This window comes from Leptosomus discolor, chromosome 4, assembly GCF_034619465.1.
Source record: "Leptosomus discolor isolate bLepDis1 chromosome 4, bLepDis1.hap2, whole genome shotgun sequence".
In the NCBI taxonomy this organism is placed as follows: domain Eukaryota; kingdom Metazoa; phylum Chordata; class Aves; order Leptosomiformes; family Leptosomidae; genus Leptosomus; species Leptosomus discolor.
In genome coordinates, this window is record NC_141394.1 from 69,857,956 (window position 1) to 69,876,108 (window position 18,153).

At 35.6% G+C, this 18,153-nt stretch overlaps 1 protein-coding gene across 1 annotated transcript in view; it reads right to left on the reverse strand.

Moving 5' to 3' along the window:
• JAKMIP1 (janus kinase and microtubule interacting protein 1) overlaps positions 1-18,153 on the reverse strand; it is a 98,156-nt gene that overhangs the window by 22,270 nt on the left and 57,733 nt on the right. Inside the window, exons 12-18 of the mRNA XM_086464664.1 lie at positions 15,407-15,469; positions 14,072-14,170; positions 10,894-10,995; positions 8,293-8,346; positions 7,223-7,288; positions 3,512-3,580; positions 195-272 (exon numbers count right to left, since the gene is read on the reverse strand). Coding sequence (XP_086320790.1) covers positions 195-272; positions 3,512-3,580; positions 7,223-7,288; positions 8,293-8,346; positions 10,894-10,995; positions 14,072-14,170; positions 15,407-15,469 — 531 coding nt within the window. The remainder of the gene's footprint in view (positions 1-194; positions 273-3,511; positions 3,581-7,222; positions 7,289-8,292; positions 8,347-10,893; positions 10,996-14,071; positions 14,171-15,406; positions 15,470-18,153) is intronic.

Genomic DNA, 18,153 nt, shown 5'->3' on the forward strand with positions numbered 1-18,153 from the left:
AAAATCATTACACTTCTGAATAATATAAGTCATTTCCTAAGTCTCCATTTAAGTAACATTTGATTTCCTAATCTGGCAGAAAAAGAAATCAATTAAAAAGAACCCTATTTATAATTAAAAGGAAAAAAAAAAAACACACTATATTTTATCAAATCTGCTCAAACATGAAATTTTAATGACTGTTCTTTTCCTACCATGTATGCCTGGTCCAGAGCTTGTTTCCTGTAGTCGAGTTCTTCCTCTAAATAACCCTTCTGTTTACTGAACAGGTCCTGAGCAATAATAAAAACAAGGGAGTGTTTGTTCTTTATCCTAATTCGTGAAAAATCATAAATGCCATCATTTTTATGTGAGCTTTCCACTCGAAAGCAAAAGAAAATCTATAGCAAATGACCACATTCATCTTAAGGATACTGGAATATCAAATTTACAATATTAGCACTTAAAATATATGTATCATATTAACGAGTTGTACCTAAAAAGCATTGACCTCTACACCAGTGTACCTTGATGTGACAGAAGTGCACAGAACAGCTGACAGGTGAATGGGAATGTGCATGCATGTGGTCTGATAGTCATAACTTGCCCAGGGAAGAGAGAAACACAAGTGAGGGCAGTTTACAGCATTTCTGAAAATACATAATGTGTACCCTTAAGGAAATCATGGGGAAACCCTAATCTGTGTTGTCTAGCCTGTTCTTCTAGGGAGGAAACCAGAACATGCAGGGCTGCAGCTGGGTTCTGCAGCAGCATTCCCTGAGGCATCAGTGAAGCAGAAGTAAAAACTCAGTTCTCAGCTTGTAAAGGCAGGAAGCCAATTTGAAATGGGTAAAAGGATGCCCAGAGAGGTTACGTGACTAGCTGAAGAAGTTTTCAAGATACCTAGGATTGACAGGGAATTTTTGCTTTTGTGTTTAAAAATCAAACTCACCAACTTTCAGTTATAAATACATATATGTGTGTGTAAAATACACAGGCTGGGATTTCAGTGGAACTCAGCACCCAAAAGCGTGATGTTGCAAGAAAGCTGTGGACATTTGAATGGTTGTTTAAATAGTTGAGAGAGCTGACTGGTGACAGTGCTTTTGCAAAACGTGCCTTTAGAGTGTTTTGGATGATGGTAACTACAACATAAAATATTTACTTGATTTTATTAACTTTTCTTTCAAGGCAGGTTTTCATGCTCGAAAAAATTAGTAGTAGACCAGGAACTTAGAAGACCTTTGATTGAATCTAATATTTTCCATTGTTCTTTTTTTCTGTTCAACAAACTCATTTCCTCAACATATAGCATAAATGCCAAATTAAATACATAAGGTTCTTAAGATGATTAATTGTAGCTTTTATTAACAGTATAAAAAAAACCAAAACCAAATGTTGCTGGTTTGGTTAGCTTTATTGGATATGGGATTTTCCCAAAGTCACTTATTTGGCCACATTTTACCTTCAGACATATATGTGGATTTCCAACAGTTTTTCTGTCAACTGTCAGTGTAGCACTGGCAAAGAACATGCCTAAGCATGAACCATGATGATGAATTCCCAACCCAAACACCTGGTTTAAAATAAATCCATTCTGATCAGCAAATTAATGCATGGGAGGGGCTCAGATCATAAAATTACTACAGATGATCTCCCACTTGTTAAGAACAACTCATAATTGGTGACAGCAGCAATATTAAGACCAGTATTAGAGGACTTAGGGGAATAAGTTGCTATTTGTTCTCTGTATAAGAACTATAATATTTATTATTCAGTTTTTTGGTAAACTTGGAGTTCTTTTAATTACCTATGAATTAATACTGAAAGTAGAACCAAAGTTTAAGTCAGGCTTTGATCTTGGGGCTGGAACTCAGTTACCCACAGATGGGCATCTATTGCTATTAAAGTCATTTTAGAGTATGGTACTTCAGCTGCTGGTCCAGAAGGGCAGGGGTCTCCAACAGGTCCTGTAGGACACATTTCTCAGCCCCTTGTGGACATCCGCAGAACTCTGAAGAATGTAATACAGCACTAGACACCATGTTTACGCAGCTGAATCCCAGCTTTATTACCCAGGTGGCATTATTTTCTGTGGATTACAGCATGGCTGTTGTACAAGATGCCATACCACCATGCACTGTGTAACGCACAGTAAAGGATGGGCCTGGTTCTGCTTACAAGTGTCTGACACCAGAGAAGCAGACTGACTTGCCCAAGTCTACAGAGAAGGTCAGAGCTACCAACAGATCCCAGAATAGCAATGCAGCTGTCCGGATCGCATTGCTATTGTAAAAGCTGGCCACAAAAAGCAAGAGGGAAGGAAACAAGAACAGGATCTCAAACTCTTAACACGGGTTCCAAGGACAACTAAATCAGTGCTCAGCCCTTCTGAAAGTGTCACGCTAGAATATTATTTCTAAGCTCATTTCACATTTGACTCAATCATTTGCAATGGAGACTCTCAGATTGCTCTGCTAAACACATACAGGGCTATCCAGAGTAAGACTTGAAAACATCAGAGATAATAAGTGGTAAGATAATAAACCAGGTTAGAAAGAAACTATTGTTTTTCTATATTTTCTATTGTTTTCCAATTCCTTTTATACAAGAATCTAGTATTTGCGGGCACTTTCCCCCTCCAAATACTTTGCATTTTTCCATAATGAGAGTTAAAAATAAAGGAATGTGGAAAGGATCATACCTGTCCTAAAGTAAAATCAGTATGTCAGGCTACACTCAACAGAGAACACAGTCTGGGCACTTCTTTTTTTGATTGTGGCCCAAATACACACTTCTTCAGTGGCCCTGGGCAAATCGCTTAACCTCCCTGTCTCAGTTTCCCATGCTTTAAGAGGAATGTAATACTGATTACTTATCTACCTGTAAAAGGTGTGGCGAGGATTAATCAGCGTTTGTAAAGCCATTTGAAGATGAGAAGCACAGCATGCATGGTAAACCAATAAAACCAAGCATTGATTCCGAAACTTTTTGTTCAACGTACGGAAAAATAAGGTCAGTATAGCACTGAGTTTGTTACGCAAGACAAAACTGCTTTTGAGAAAACTTTCTGTCTTTAGGCATGAAGACCTTGGGGCAAGAAAGATCATCTGGAGTAAGAGGTCTTTACAACTTGTCCAGAAGCTGAATACCAGAGAGCAACGGGACATCCTTGGCAATTCTACTAATAAGACCCCAAGATTAAAAAAATGATGCCATTGTCAGACAAATTAATACACACAGAAAGCACAAAGACAATTTCACACTGTTTGGTTAATATGCTCTGTAAAGTTATGCCTTCGTGTCCTAATTTGTATATATTTTGCTATTTTTGTTCTATATAGATTTGACAGGTCCCTCTCACCCCAAAGAATACAAGAAATAAATGGTTCTAGAAACTTCTTGCCTATTTTACGATGAAACAACCTCCATTAAGCAGAGAAAGGACACAAATCAACCCATGATGAGAGTTATACATGTTCCCTTGAGATGAATTTTAGCTAAATGAATTGTATTTTTATTTATTCCTTACCTTTTCATTCTCCAGGTCTAACATCTTCTGTGTCAGTGCAGCTTCTGTCCCCTCTATCTGTTTTAACCACTACATGAACATAGCAGTGTGAAGAGGAAAAAAAAAAAATAATGAAAAAACCAGAGCTTTTGAAAAAGTTGCACCTAACTTTTTGCAAGTTTGTTGCCAACACTCCCAGGCATATGCTTCCCCCTTACTAACTATCCACTTTGAAGTTACACATGAATGAGCAGGTTGTGAAAACACAGGCAGAATGGAGGACTGCAGAAACATACTGAAGACTAACAACAGGAGGTTGTTTTCTTAAAGTAAATGAAAGGTTTTTCCCCTGAAAAGCTCTCAAGATACAATAGACTTGAGTCAAGAATGCAAAATCAACCTGACTGTTTCCAACTGGATACACCCAATGCTTGTTGGCTTGATTTGCAAAACCATCAGACGACTCCAGGGCACCATTTTTCCAGACAGCAATTTAAACAAAAGGCAAGGTGGCAATGTCAGTTCTTTATTCTGCACAGTTTGCTGCACCCTTCAGGGGAAGAGGCTCACCTCTGAAACACTGGTAATGTAGAGGGAGCAATAAAATGGACAGACGGATGGAAGTTCATGCAGTTGCTACCATGAATCCCCTACAATTCTGTGACAAACAACACAGAATGAAGAGGAAAGGCCATTGCATTCCAAAGGTAAAATGACATATTGTAATAGCTAAATGCACGGATAGAAGGTTCTTGCTTAATTACTAACTGTCACCAGGATTACAGTAATATTCAGCATTTAAGTTTATTGGAATGGATGGGAATGCTCAGTTCTGAATTGTTTTATTTCATTTCCGTACTGGTCTACAACAAGGATCAATGACTAGCTATCAGAAACCGTAGTTTAGACTAATGATTCTTTTTGTAGCTCCGATCAAGACCAAATGTAGCTTTGCCACTGATAATTATCTCCTTCCTCAAATGCTTTGCTGACTAACACTAGATTACTCCTATTTATTTTAACTCTTTTAGTAAGCACTACACAACAACTTTTTTAATTTAGGGTTTTGGTGAATTAATCAGGGCTCAGACTCAAATTAATGGCACCATTTTTTTTTTCTAAAGATACGAAATATGAACATAATTTTAGAAATAAGCAACATGTGAATTCATTACTTCATCCTTTTGGACCTTCCACTACTTAAAAGACTGGAAACTTGTTTTATCTACTTAGTAGGTTTAGCTTCGTACAGAGCTGAAAAAAGTGAACAGGAATACCGTATTCATCAGTGATCCTATTTTCATCATCTTTGTTTTCTTCATTTTGAAGGTGACAGACTGAAGATATTCCTAAGGAAAGCCTCACTACTAATAAAGGATTCAGCAAGACGGTGAGCATTCTGAACCCTTAAAATCAATAGAAATGGGAAATCCTCAGCATCTCTCACAGCTACCCTCAATATTTGCAGATGAAGGGTTATTTTCAAAAATTAGAGGTCTAATTTTTTTGAAGGTATGAATGATATGCAAAACTAAATGTTGATTCTGATCTTCCTATGCCTGTAAGCCTTTCTGGAACCAAGGGGCAGACAAGAAGCAACCATGTGCTCAGGAGTGTAATCAGTTGTAGCATTCAAAATAAGCTTGTGGAATTGTGCCAGCAGAATCCAGAAACTTGCCATGCCTGGCAGCTTGATTTCCAAACTTCTAGTGGCTGAGAAAATAGATCTGATCTAAGTAAACACTGAGTGTGATTAATCAGCACATGTGAATATAACTAGCACACCGTCTATGTCTACAGTACGATTTCTCTACCAAATTTATGAGATGGTTATATATGATAGTTTCTTGCAATTAAGAGACTATAGGAATGCACATGGGAAGCTGTCTGGCCCTTACTTAGAGGGACCTCTGAGATGGTTACACTACACTGGAGAAGGCAGCGGAATTGCTTTAAATTTCTTTTAATCTAAATTCAGTATATGCACCCAATAGAACTTATGTTAAAGTTCTATCATCTAGTCTTATCAGATTTTACCTGATTTTTTGTGCGCTGTAAAGAATAGTATTATGAAATGTGGTATCATGTTTGTTTTGTTAAGGACAGCATAAGACTATCTTCTGTTATTTGTCTTAGTAAACTTTGGACGCGGATAGTGCCTTCTGTTACTGAGAAAATCAGAGTCGCTTGATTAGCCTGTACCTCAAATATGCGCTATGAAAAGGAGCAAAAGGTTTCATGCTTCTCAGAGTACCCTGTTGATTCAATTTCAGTATCAGCTTGTACTTACTAGATTACTGTAAGGCACTTCACTAAAACAACGTAAAATGGATAGAGGTCGTAGATAACTGTTTTCACCTCATTCTCTAAATGCAGTCTATTTAACTACACAAGATAAAACTAAAATCTTAAATTGCCTCATAGAGTCCCCAATTTCTGTAATAACCAGATTATCTGATAAGACCACAAACAAATCCATTAAGGAAAACCAGGAACTTTTGTCAAAAAAAAGAAAAAAAAATGTGAAATTAAATTATAGACTAACTTTAGCATAAATAAATAAATAAAGTTTCTGTCATAACTGTATGTTTCTATTCATTTAAGGAGTTATTTCAGTTGACAAAGCTTCCAATCTCTTACTGCAGTGATCTGTTGCTAATTGAAATAATTTATAGTTACAAAGTGTATGCTCTATTCTGCACCACTCTGACAAATCAAACAAGCTCACTAATTCCAGGGGCACTTTTTGCACAAGCTCACTAATTTACTTCAGCAATAATAACCTGGTCCAGTCCCTAAACTCTGGCCACGTTTGCTCTCTAGCTTAGCCTTGTGTACTGAGGCTCTTCCACGTTCCTTATTGAATGCAAAGGGCTGTGATCACCACCTCCTCCTTTTAATGCTGTATCACAATGAAAAGCATAGGGATTTTAGCACTTTTCCTCATTTTTATTTCACTTATAGCAATTACTCACTTAAATAAATGATTATTAAATTACCTAATTTAGATTATCTACATTAAGATATTTAGATAAGTAGATTATTAAAATTATACATATTAAATAATTACAAAATGCTCAAATTTTTATTTAAAAGTTCTGATTCTGAATTTCAAAAATGCATCTAGGAAAGATTTAACAGGAACCTATGAAAAGGACAGGCAAAGCTTCTTCAGAGAAAAAAGGTGAGCCTTAGTTCTAAATGTCTCCTTTATTCATATACAGATTACATTCTCTGTAACCGGAGAAGAACTAGTCATGCAGAACTCAGTGACATGACTGATTACCTATCTTGTACAAATTACTTTTTCGCTATCTATGCCCACTGGCTTACAGAGGAAAGGATCACAGACCACTCAGAGCTTTTTTAGTCGTACACAGAAATGAGCTCAAAAGGGATCATGGTGGTACGATTTACAGAGGACTTCGCAGCACCCTGTTCCCAGAGAGCTGAGGACATAGGCACTTCTGAGAATGAAGTCTCTTTTTTACGTGGCTTTTTAGTATTTTATTCCAAGTATCTCCAAAACATGTTTTTATTTTTAAATCTGGTTTATTTTTTAAGTTTGATTTTACCTCAAGACATCACAATCTTGACAGTCATGTAAGGATGAATACATGCTCCAATCCAGATGACCTGAACAGAAAAGCCATGCTTCCCTGGCAAAGTTATGTGGTATCTTAGAAGACATGGTGAGTCTTTAGGCAGAGAAAAACCTTTACTGAATTCTACCTTTTCACAGAGGGAAAGCACAGTTCCAGCTTGGATTATTGCAACCTGTTCTTCATTTCTCAAATTCTAAAACACAAAAAGATGTATTTTAAATTGGATTGGAAATCCATCCTTTAACACAAGCAATGAATTTTAACTGCACTTCAAAGAATAAATCAGCTATAGAATTTAGGATATAATAAACATGACCAGAAAGGATCCCATGATTGAAAGTATTAAAAGCTAAATCAAGGGTATTTAGTCTCCAATGTACATTGCTGAAGTACGCTCCCACAACACTTTCTCAACAGTTCATAATTCAATGAAAATTAAGTGGTTTCCGTCAGGCATGCTCAAATTTCTTTTCTTTTTTCCTAGGCAGAAAAATGCTTGTTCACTGGACTATAACCCCCAGCAAGTGGATCTCCCTCCCCATCATGCACTTCAGAGCTAGACTTCCCATTAACGAAAACAACACAAAGAGTGAGCAAGTACTGTAGAAACCTCCACAGATCTTTCAACATATTAACTAAATTTAGAGCTTAAAACTAGTATTATAAAGACCTCAAACCATTAAAGCTACCTATAAACTGGACACAGCTCCATGGATGTTTGTGTCCCAACTGCATGACCAAGATTTTTTACTGTATTTGGCAATACAGGGGAAGAAAGGGAACCAGTTATCCTTGTGCTTTCTCCCAGAATCCACTCCCAGCAGACATCCTTCACAGTAGCAGGTGCTACTATTACTACTCAAGAGGAAAAATTCAGGAACAACTTCATCTGGCTTTGACTTCCTTATTTTTCTCCCCTAGCCTATTTTATCTTTTCCCTGTGCCTACTACAGTGCCTTTTTTCCATGTCATTCAGTCAAGATCAAATCCTATCTTGAGGAAATACACTTTTCACTAACTGAAAGATTTTATATTTGTAAAAGTAGTGTCTAAGCATTTGTATTGTTCATACAAATACAGGCATATAAAAATCATCCTGTTTATTTTCTTGAATGTTACTTTCTGCTGTGGGGAAAAAAAAACTGCTTTAAAATAACCATAAAACTAGAGATATATTTTAAATTAAAAATTTGTTACCCCATTATCTCCAAGAATATCTAGCTTCTTCATAAGTTCAGATATATTCACATCCTGAAAAAGATGTTCAACGCTTATTTTTTATAAAGTAGGTGAGAAACAGTTTTTATACGCTACATTTTATGTACCCTTTATTCACTTCTGCATGCAAAAAGACGTGGAATGTAAATAAGTGAAACATTAGTTTTGCATCACAATTACAAAAGTGTTATTGATACTTTCAGAGACAAAACCAAATGTCACTCCTGATTACAGCAAGCAACCTGGATGTCTGTGCATGAGGGCAGAACATTTCTGCACATTCACATTTATCATCCTGCTGATATATGCACATGAAAGATCAAAACTGATAAACAGGCTTAAAGGACTGGTTTTTTTCTGTTTGTTTGGAGTGGAGCATCAAGCACATCAAGCTACAGAAGTTAAAAGGACAGAGAGCACGAACAAAATAATTGCTAAGAAGGTTTGTTGTGTGGTTTGTTGCTTATTTTCTTTGTTAAACAAAAGTTTGGAGTTTCAAATCAGCCTTACAGAAGGGAATATGCATGGTGGGCTGAACACTATCAGCTCACAACCTTTGTGAGCAGAAAGCCACATTTCTCTGTCAGTCAGCCCCTAGATCCACAAAAAGCAGAGAACAAACCATCCTTATTAAGGCCTATTAATTGAAATCAAGAAAAACACTCCTCCAATACAAAAAAAAAAACACCACAACCAAAAAACAACCAACCAGGAATAAATTCACACGAGGTCTGTATTTTACACAGTGCCAGGGTCCATTTCTAGGCTCCAGAACTCTTATTTTCGACTTTAAAATGTTGTTGGAAAGGTTCACGAAACTGTTTAACCTGCACTAATCACATTCTCCTAAGCTATCCCAAATATGGTCTCAACATGGACCAGGGACCCTTCCCACTGACAGCTTGTATGCAGCCGTGCTATTTGAAAGTAGGAAGGCTTGAGATCACGGGCAAAGACCAGTTCATTAGTCCAAAACACTTGACACACACGCATAAAGCAAGACAGCCTTGTTAAATGCTGGCACCCTCAACTTCTACTCATATTCAGCACTTCTAAGAAGAGGCAAACATTTCACATGACTGTGTATTGGATCACTAGCTTCATTACTTACAGTATGTTACATGTGTTGTGCAACCGCATTATGTCAGTAGTCAGGATCACCAATCTTTAAGATTTTTTTTTTTTTAAGCTGAATTAGCTAAGCTTGCAAATTACATAGCTACACCAGAATATGCTTGCTCATAAATCTGTACCCAACAGACTTCAGTGAGGGAGGCTTAATAAGAAATGAAAGATTTCCTGAGGACCAGACAGATTTGGGAAAGAATTTACAAACGAGTCCATCCTGGCTCTAAAAAAAAAAAGGAATAATGTGCTGTGTTCAAGTTGGTCTATCTAATAAGTAAACCAAAAAGCAGATTGAAAAAAAAAAAAACCCAACAAAAAACCACCTATGTTTAGGAATGCAACAGAAGACAATGGAAAAAATATTAATTCTAAATCGTGCTAAGCTGTGCCTGCTATAGTCAACACGCAAATTAGAACAACAGATCAGCTAAAAAGCAGGTGTGGCATCCCATGGAGGCTCTATTTGAAAGGTAATATGCTAACTGATGACTCCTGGTGTGGTTTGGGAAATGACTACCCAACCAAACCTGCAGGCAAGAATCAGGTTTTAACTCTTTTCTTTTAGAGTGTTCAGCTCCCTAGCATTAAGCAGCCTACAGTTTCAGTCTATTCCACTGCAGATAGCATTGTGCTTATTAAGGCATTGAACAGAAGCAAGCCTTTTACAAGAGCCCTTGTAAACACAATTATAAATGCAAGCATAAATTACTAGCGAGTGCCATGGAGTATAACACACAGAGATATTCCACTTCAGTTACTAGTAGAAAAGTTACCCTGACCTGCTGTGCAACATTACTAACAAAGCAAGTCTGAATTCAGTTGTACGTGAGTCAGCACGTAAAATGATTTGTACAGCTATCCTATTCAAGGGAGAACAGAGTGAAAAGAGCAATTCTTGCTTTCTCATAGCAGAAGCTAACCAATTGAGATCCTGATATTTATCTTATGCTTGATCTAAAATGATTGATAGCATCTCACCTATTTGAATGAGTTTTGGACAAGGCCCTGGCTGGTGCAAATAAAACTTAAGCATATTAATTCAACAAAGTGCATAGGCCCTTCACTAAATTTGGTGTAGAATAATAGGTGAATGTCATATCTCTGACCTTAGATGAAAACATTTAATATCACGAACAAAGTACTTTAGCAAGCCTGATAATGAATCACATCAACATCCACATTCTTCTCTGCAATGTTTTTACAGCACTACCTTAGAGTAAATGTAAGTTATCTTGATTGACCAGCCTTCATTTTCATTGACGAACTAGACAGAGTACCAGATCATGATCTTATGAAACCTTTTCTTCAGTGAAAAATAACTTTTCTTACTATTTTTATTTTTTCAGATTTTCTTCCCTACAGCAAGATGGCAAATTATTTGTTTGGATAATGGATTGGTCATTCTGAAAATGTTCCTGGCCATCCAACTGTCACTAAATGCTCTACATATACCTTTATTCCTTCCTGTTGACAGAACAGTTGAAGTGCACTTCCATTGTTTTCAGGGAAGGTGGTTATATGAAGATTAAATGCCGGCGACCTTCGTTCTCTCTCCTAAGGAAAGATTTTGTTTAAAAACAACATGTGTGATTATATGCAAACATTTATGTCACACCTTTACAAAACATACTTGTACATTAAAAAGACAGATTCCTATTCACATCCCAAATACATAGTATTTCCTCTTACTTTCACCTTATTTGAAGGATTTTGGCTTTAGATAGGCACAAAAATGGCGTTAGCTCTCAACTGATTCCATGCACACGCAGTTTCTACAAAGTTAACAGACACTCCTCAGATGCAGGAACCCTTGCACGCTGGCCAAAGAAATGACTGGAGCCTTACTCTGCAGGTTTTTTTTTTTATATTGGTTATAACCTTATTTAACTACTGCTTTCCTTCACAGAAAAAAAAAAAAAGACAATTTAGGAAGAAGAAACTGCAGGAAAAAAAAATTGAACTCCATCATGAAATGGTAATACCACTGATTATTTTCTCAATAAAATTAAAGCTGTGTATCTGCTCCCTGTTTATTCTACAGTTAATCTTTCTATTATAGCATGTAAAATCTCCAGTCCTATTCACTGCACGATCCGGGCTGTCAGAATATATTGAAAGACAGCACCACTCTACCCTTATGTTGTTCTTTGTGCTAAACCTAAAAATTATAAACTCCCATTTACATAAAACTAGATTATTTCTCAAACTTCTCCAGCTCATCTACTAGACTTCCATGCATTTCTTCAAAATATCAACCAATTATTTCTTCAGAAGGCAGAAATACAGTAAAATAATAAATAAACAATTTTACTTAAATTAGATTTTAACATGCTTGTGAAAATGACTGGATTAAGGCTTTGGACAACCAAGGCTCTGGGTCTTACTCTGAATTCTCTATGGCCATAGGAACACGAGGGAGGAAAATCAGATTTCCTCTCAGTATTACAACAGGCAGCAATGGCAACAAGAACTTCAGTTTCTGACAGTACCATGAAAGAGAGCTACTGCAAATATTTTAATTCCTATGACCATCCATGCATTGCCCCATTTTCTAAATCATAAACCGAGGTGCTTCAATTGACATTGCAAGCGAGCTGCATCCTTTCACTTAAGCAAGTTACAAAGCATGGCAACTCTCGTTCATTAACTAGCTTAAACCTAATTTGAAACCACAATGCAGAGGGAAAAATCTCTGTACTCTATACATTCTCCTCCCCCCCCCCCCCCCGCCTCTATTTTAAATAATATTTGCATTAACATCTAATTTTTAAATGGGCTTAAATGACCTATTTGTTGTAACCCCAAACTAGAAGCTTAATCCTTGTCCAAATTCAGTTACCATTTAAGATTTTTTACAAAATTAATCAGCTTCTATTGCATTAATCTCACCTGAATTTGCTTGCATTAAATGATAAACAAATCTTTGTGTTTTCTACTCTAGCCTAATTTTCATCCGAAATAATTTAACTGCTCTCAAAAAAACCCCGAGGCATTCATGATTTTTACTAAAGCATTCACCTTGTCAGTCACATTTGTGTCTACATGCTTGCCTACTAAGGAAAAAAAAAAAAAATCTTTTCTTGCAATCGCACAAAAATACTTCCATTGTTATTCTGCGAAACAAGTCCTTAAAGAGTTAGCACATAACAAAACTCAAGACATCACACCGAGCTATTTTTCATATGATTCTCCCATGTGAAAAACACATTCATGAAGGATGTATTGAAGCACTTTTTTTTCCTTTTCCTAGGAACATTTTTCAGATTTTTTTTCTTCTAAGAACACTTCCAATTAGGAAGCAGTTTCTAGTGTAACTGCCAAATCAAATGCTGAATTTTTCAGTATTTTACTTTACACTTGCTTAATAAACTCTAAAGATATGTATTGGAAAGCATGTTTATTTCCCTGAACACCTACTGAAATTAAAATAACCTAAATTCATAATTTAGAACATAATGGGCTATGACATCAAAATATATGCTCGATAAAGGATTAAAAAAAGATTAAGAAATGTCAAAGACAAAAAGCAGAACATCCACATAACAGGAAGACATGACATTTTCATCTTTATCAGAGAAGTTAAACATGCCAAGATTTTTTGTGAAACGTGCTGGGTGATGAAAATTATGGAGGAGTGACAATGACATGTTTCTTGGAGAGTTTATTCTAAATGGTGTTAGGAATGCTGATGATCTTTGAAACTGATAACAACCAGTTTTCCATGTAACAATCAGTAAACCGTGTGACACCTGTGCACCACACACAACTAGTTCAGTGTTACTAAATTCAACATGGGCCCCATTTACAAGATGACAAGAATCATTGCTTTCTAATATTATCACAGGCTACATGTTCAAATTGTTAATAACAAATAATTTTGCTGTTATTTCATTTATGCAAAGTACAGGATTTGTTTGCTATGGGCAGCATACTACTTCCATGTATAGGAGTTGCACTGGTGCTACACTACTTTAACTCTGACATTCTCAGAGGGTATTTTTTCCATTTTTTTCACTGACTGGGGCCAATTATTCCCAGTCCACGACCATTTATACCATCAGAAAATGAATTTCAGGTAAGAAAAATTCCTTCAAAGCTGCTATCAAAATGTGGGGTTTTAAAGATAATTTTACTACATATTAAAGTTGTCAGTCATAAACCAATGTAATTAAAAGCAATTTTACACTGATGTGATGGATGTGTCAGATCTTTAGTCAGATCACTGCATGCAAGATGTGAGAAGGTGTGTTAATTTAAACGATGCCAACCAAGGCTGCAGTATACATACCAAGTGATTTTACATGCAGGAGAGGAGCAGTTATGGAAATGAAACAAATAAAAAAGGCAAAATATTGCAAAACAAAATATTTTATTAGATGAAAATCAAACTATATGCAATATATATTAGCTATATTACATCTTTATAAACATTAGTGAGCACTCTCTCCAAAACACATTAAGGCAGTGGTATCAACTTCATTATCCCAATATACAACATTTAAAAAATAGATACCTAAGTGATTTCCCTTAAACATGCACCAGACATCAGTAATCTTTACAGGAATTTCAGCTTGGGTTCAAACATAATTTCTGCTCCATTTGAGAGTTTGCAACAGAGAGAATCTCTTACTTCAAGCTCTAGCACTCTGAATTCTAACAGCTCATTCTGGTCTTTTGCATCTTGCATCTCATTCTTCAGCTGATGCTCTTCCTGTTCCATTCTGTAAATCTATGAGACAAACATAACATCATAACACCCTGTAAGCAGCGGAAAAGATACTGTACAGACTTACAGCCAGGGGTTTATACAAAACTGTTAATTATTTCAGTTTCTCATTAGATGTTGGGATGTGTCTTGGAGATAAAGAAGGAACATCACATCAGAAAGTATTTGTGAGAACTGCCAGCAGAAAATGGTCAATGTTTTCTTAGAACAGTAATTCAGAACTAGTATGAAAAGTGGTATGAATATTATGTCTAAATAAGTTAAGCAATACAAGCTTTCTTTTAAAATCAAGCGAATGAAACTGGATAACATTAACATTTGGGTAGAATGTTGTCATTGACTTTGCATAACTAGACATCTCCCCTCTACAGTATATGAAATACAATAAATGGAGGGGTTTTAATGCCTACTTCTTAATTTTCCAGCTTTTTGCTTTGGGGCCCTGACAATGACAAAATAGAAATTCAAAACTGACTATTCACTATGCCAACTATTAGCTTTGGTCTACTGTCTAGCTTAACTGGGTGATCTTCTTATTTGTATGAAACTAAATAGAAGTGTAGCATCTGGCATAATGTGCTATAATGCTTATAATACCCATGTAAGTATCCAAATAAATTAAGTCCAGTTGTAGCTACTTTTAGTCATGAATTTTTCTTTGGTTATCTTACTCCTATTACATTAATACTGAGCTACTAATTAACAAAAGTAATTCTTTGACTTCCTGAGTACAGACTTTCCCACCAATATCAATGAAGAACAATGACGATGCCCAGCTCTGATTATCTCAGACAGTAAATGATACAATACTCTTAAATCAATTAGTACTACTTAATGTGTGGAAAAACTCTAAAAAAATGGAAGGCTGAAGGGAGCAGGCAATTTTATTAGTGATCAGGACAATAATAATCTTTGTGTAACTGTTTAGCAAAATACAAGATTTCACATTATGCTTAATATTTTAGATTGTATTTTGTTGGACAATAGAAACAGCCAGCTTGGATTCTACTGTTGGCTATGCAACATGTAATTCCACAATAAAGAGCAGCTTCCATTCCCAAAGAGTCCAAAAGCATATTGGTTCTTTAAGCAGAGACTTTTATCTGAATTTCTGTTTCTGGAGAGAAATAAAGTAAGCAATTTTCATGTTGATGTTCCAGTATTTGGTACATTAATTTCCTTTTACCATTGCTTTTACAATAAAGGTTGTGAAAATATTTGCAGATTCTGAACACGTACCTTCTCTAGCAACTCCTGATTTGTTCTGATTAACAGCTGCTTTTCTTCTACCCATTTTGAATCCTATGAGGAAAAGGATTAAAAAGATTAAAATTATATATATTTTGTTAAACAAGAGAAATTAATGAACACAATAATTAGACTTCAGACATCATTGTACATTCAAGCATAAATATATAGTCACACATCAAAAAATAAAGCTATCATAAATATTTCAAGGATAAATAGCATTTTAAACCATAGAGAAAATAAAAGTTCCTTTCTTTCCCTGAAGCTGAGTCTCTTGTTTCCTACTATGTTCCAGCTAAGCATATACTTTAAAATCTTTAGATATAACAATTGTGGGTGAATGCAGCTATAGGATTTTTTTTAATGTCATTTTAAAAACATTTATTTACTCAGCTTAACTCAAAACTTTCTTTCCATTGCAAAGAGTTGGGAACTTTCTTGCAAAATTTTGACTGGTGTAATGCAAACTCCAGTGGAGAAAGGGAAGAAAAACATTTAATTACCCCAAATTACTGAAAGTAAGCTTCAGTGGCATGCACTTAATTGCCCTCTGCTAAAAGTATGAGAATCAGGCTAATACACAGTGTTTGTGATAAGGAATTTAAAGCTATGTAGGAAGGGAAGTGATACAGGATATTCTATACTCCATTTGAAAACTGTATTTCCATTTGATCACTTGTTCCAAAGCTGATCTTTCCTTTTAGGTTTTTCCATGGCTTCTAATGACTTCATCAAATATCCCTTTAAAGATCCAAACTAAAAAAACTCCCTGCCAGCCATAGCTGGACATTCAGATTTAATGGATTATAGTGGCCAAATTCACTCTGTTCTCCCTGTAGAGAAAAGTATTTACATCACCTAGCTCATACTGCTCTAGTAAGTTTAATAAAACAACATCCAACACTTGCTATAGTAACTCTAGATCAATTTTTTTTCTAGGTAAAAAGGACAATTTATTTAAAATCTAAATGTCTTTATCGAAGTATTAAGGCTGATACTCTCCCTGTCAGCAAAATATTTGCACATTGATGCTACACGGGAAAATAATGAAATCTGAATATCCCAGCACATTACCCAGCCTTGAAATGTCAACCAAATAAATTTAAATCATTATGATACAAATTTACTCCAATCAGTAATGAAAAAAAAAGTTTAAAGTTAGTTTTTCTACCTACTGTCCACTACAGTTTCATATTTTACTGTTCTTTCTCCTTTTCCCACTCATATATCACAATGTGCAAGTGCATTTTTACTTTTATGCAGTAAACAAGCTCTTCAGGGTTATGATGTTACGAGTGTCATACTAAAAATAATATATGAAAATGAGTACTGAGAAGGCATGACATTTGTCAAGGATTTTTGAAACAAATGAAAGAAATGTTGAAAATAAAATCCAAAGTCTAGTTTAACATTTAACTACCCTTTAAGTAAGGCCAAGGACAAAGAGTTGCACACATAGACGTAGGGTGGATATCCCAATGCATGCATATGGTGAAAGGCAGGTTCAACAGTCACATCAGACCTGCATGTTCAACTACTCCAGTTCACACAACTAGAAAAAAAGAGATTAATTTGGCCTATTGATAATTAACTTTTGTGTCTGTCTTGATGAAGTTCAACTCAACTTTCTGAGAAAACCTTAACTTCAGTGGAATAGTATTTATATGCATACCAAATGACAGACAGCTGAGCATTCAAAAAAAATTTGCACATGGCACATTACATACTCCAGTATTTTGAGATTATTATTTACCACTATTGATTTTTTACAAGAATATATTCCCTTAATATAAAGTTTCTTATGCATGCAGAAACGGATTATCTGTCTTATTTTATATCTAGGGGAATTCTGACAGATTAAGCTGATGAAAGATTAACAGGAGCCATTGACACTTACTCTGAAATTACACACAAATTGTTATAAGCCAAGCTTCAAATAATTTTTTAACAATAAGATTCTAATCTCCTGCTTTGAATTTGACTTTAGGAAAACTGTGAAGGTCTTTGCTGCTTCTGTTTCCTAAAGCTGTAAAATAAGACTAAAAATTCCTGGGATAATACACTAGGATCTTCTGATTCATTGTTTCCTTTTTCAAAATCACTTTAGGGACTGGTACCCTGAACGAACATTTCACAAGTATTATTAAATCATCATCACCACCATGACAATCTAAGCGACAAAGTAATAATAATAATAATAAAAAAAATCACATAGTGCACAAAGTCATCAGTTTATCATCACAACCATTTATTTTGTTGAATGTAAACACTAACAGGTCAGGAGAACCGAGCAGGGGCTAGAGCTCCCAAGGAGACACCGTGACCACTTCTGTGGAAAGCTAGTGCTCAGCGTACAAACTAGCCCACTAGAGACAATATCATCTTGCTCCTTGTCACATCCCTGTTGGCCTTCTCAGAGTTACTAAGATACAAGGTTGAAAATGTGTTTGTGTATCTCAAAATAAGAACTAATTAAATTCTAATTTCCAGGCATACCTTTTTGACATACCATTCTGGAAGCAAAAGTCACAGAATTTCTTACATGTGCACCTCTCTTCACTTATTTACATACACAGTACTTACAATTTACACCATAACAGACAACTATTTTGTTAATGTTTTCAATTACACAGAAATTTGTCCACAATACCTCCATCAACACACTAAAATGTCAGCAGTAGATTCTTGAGAGGTCTTCAGTTCCATTTATTCTTCCAAAAGCTCAGTGAGCCATCATT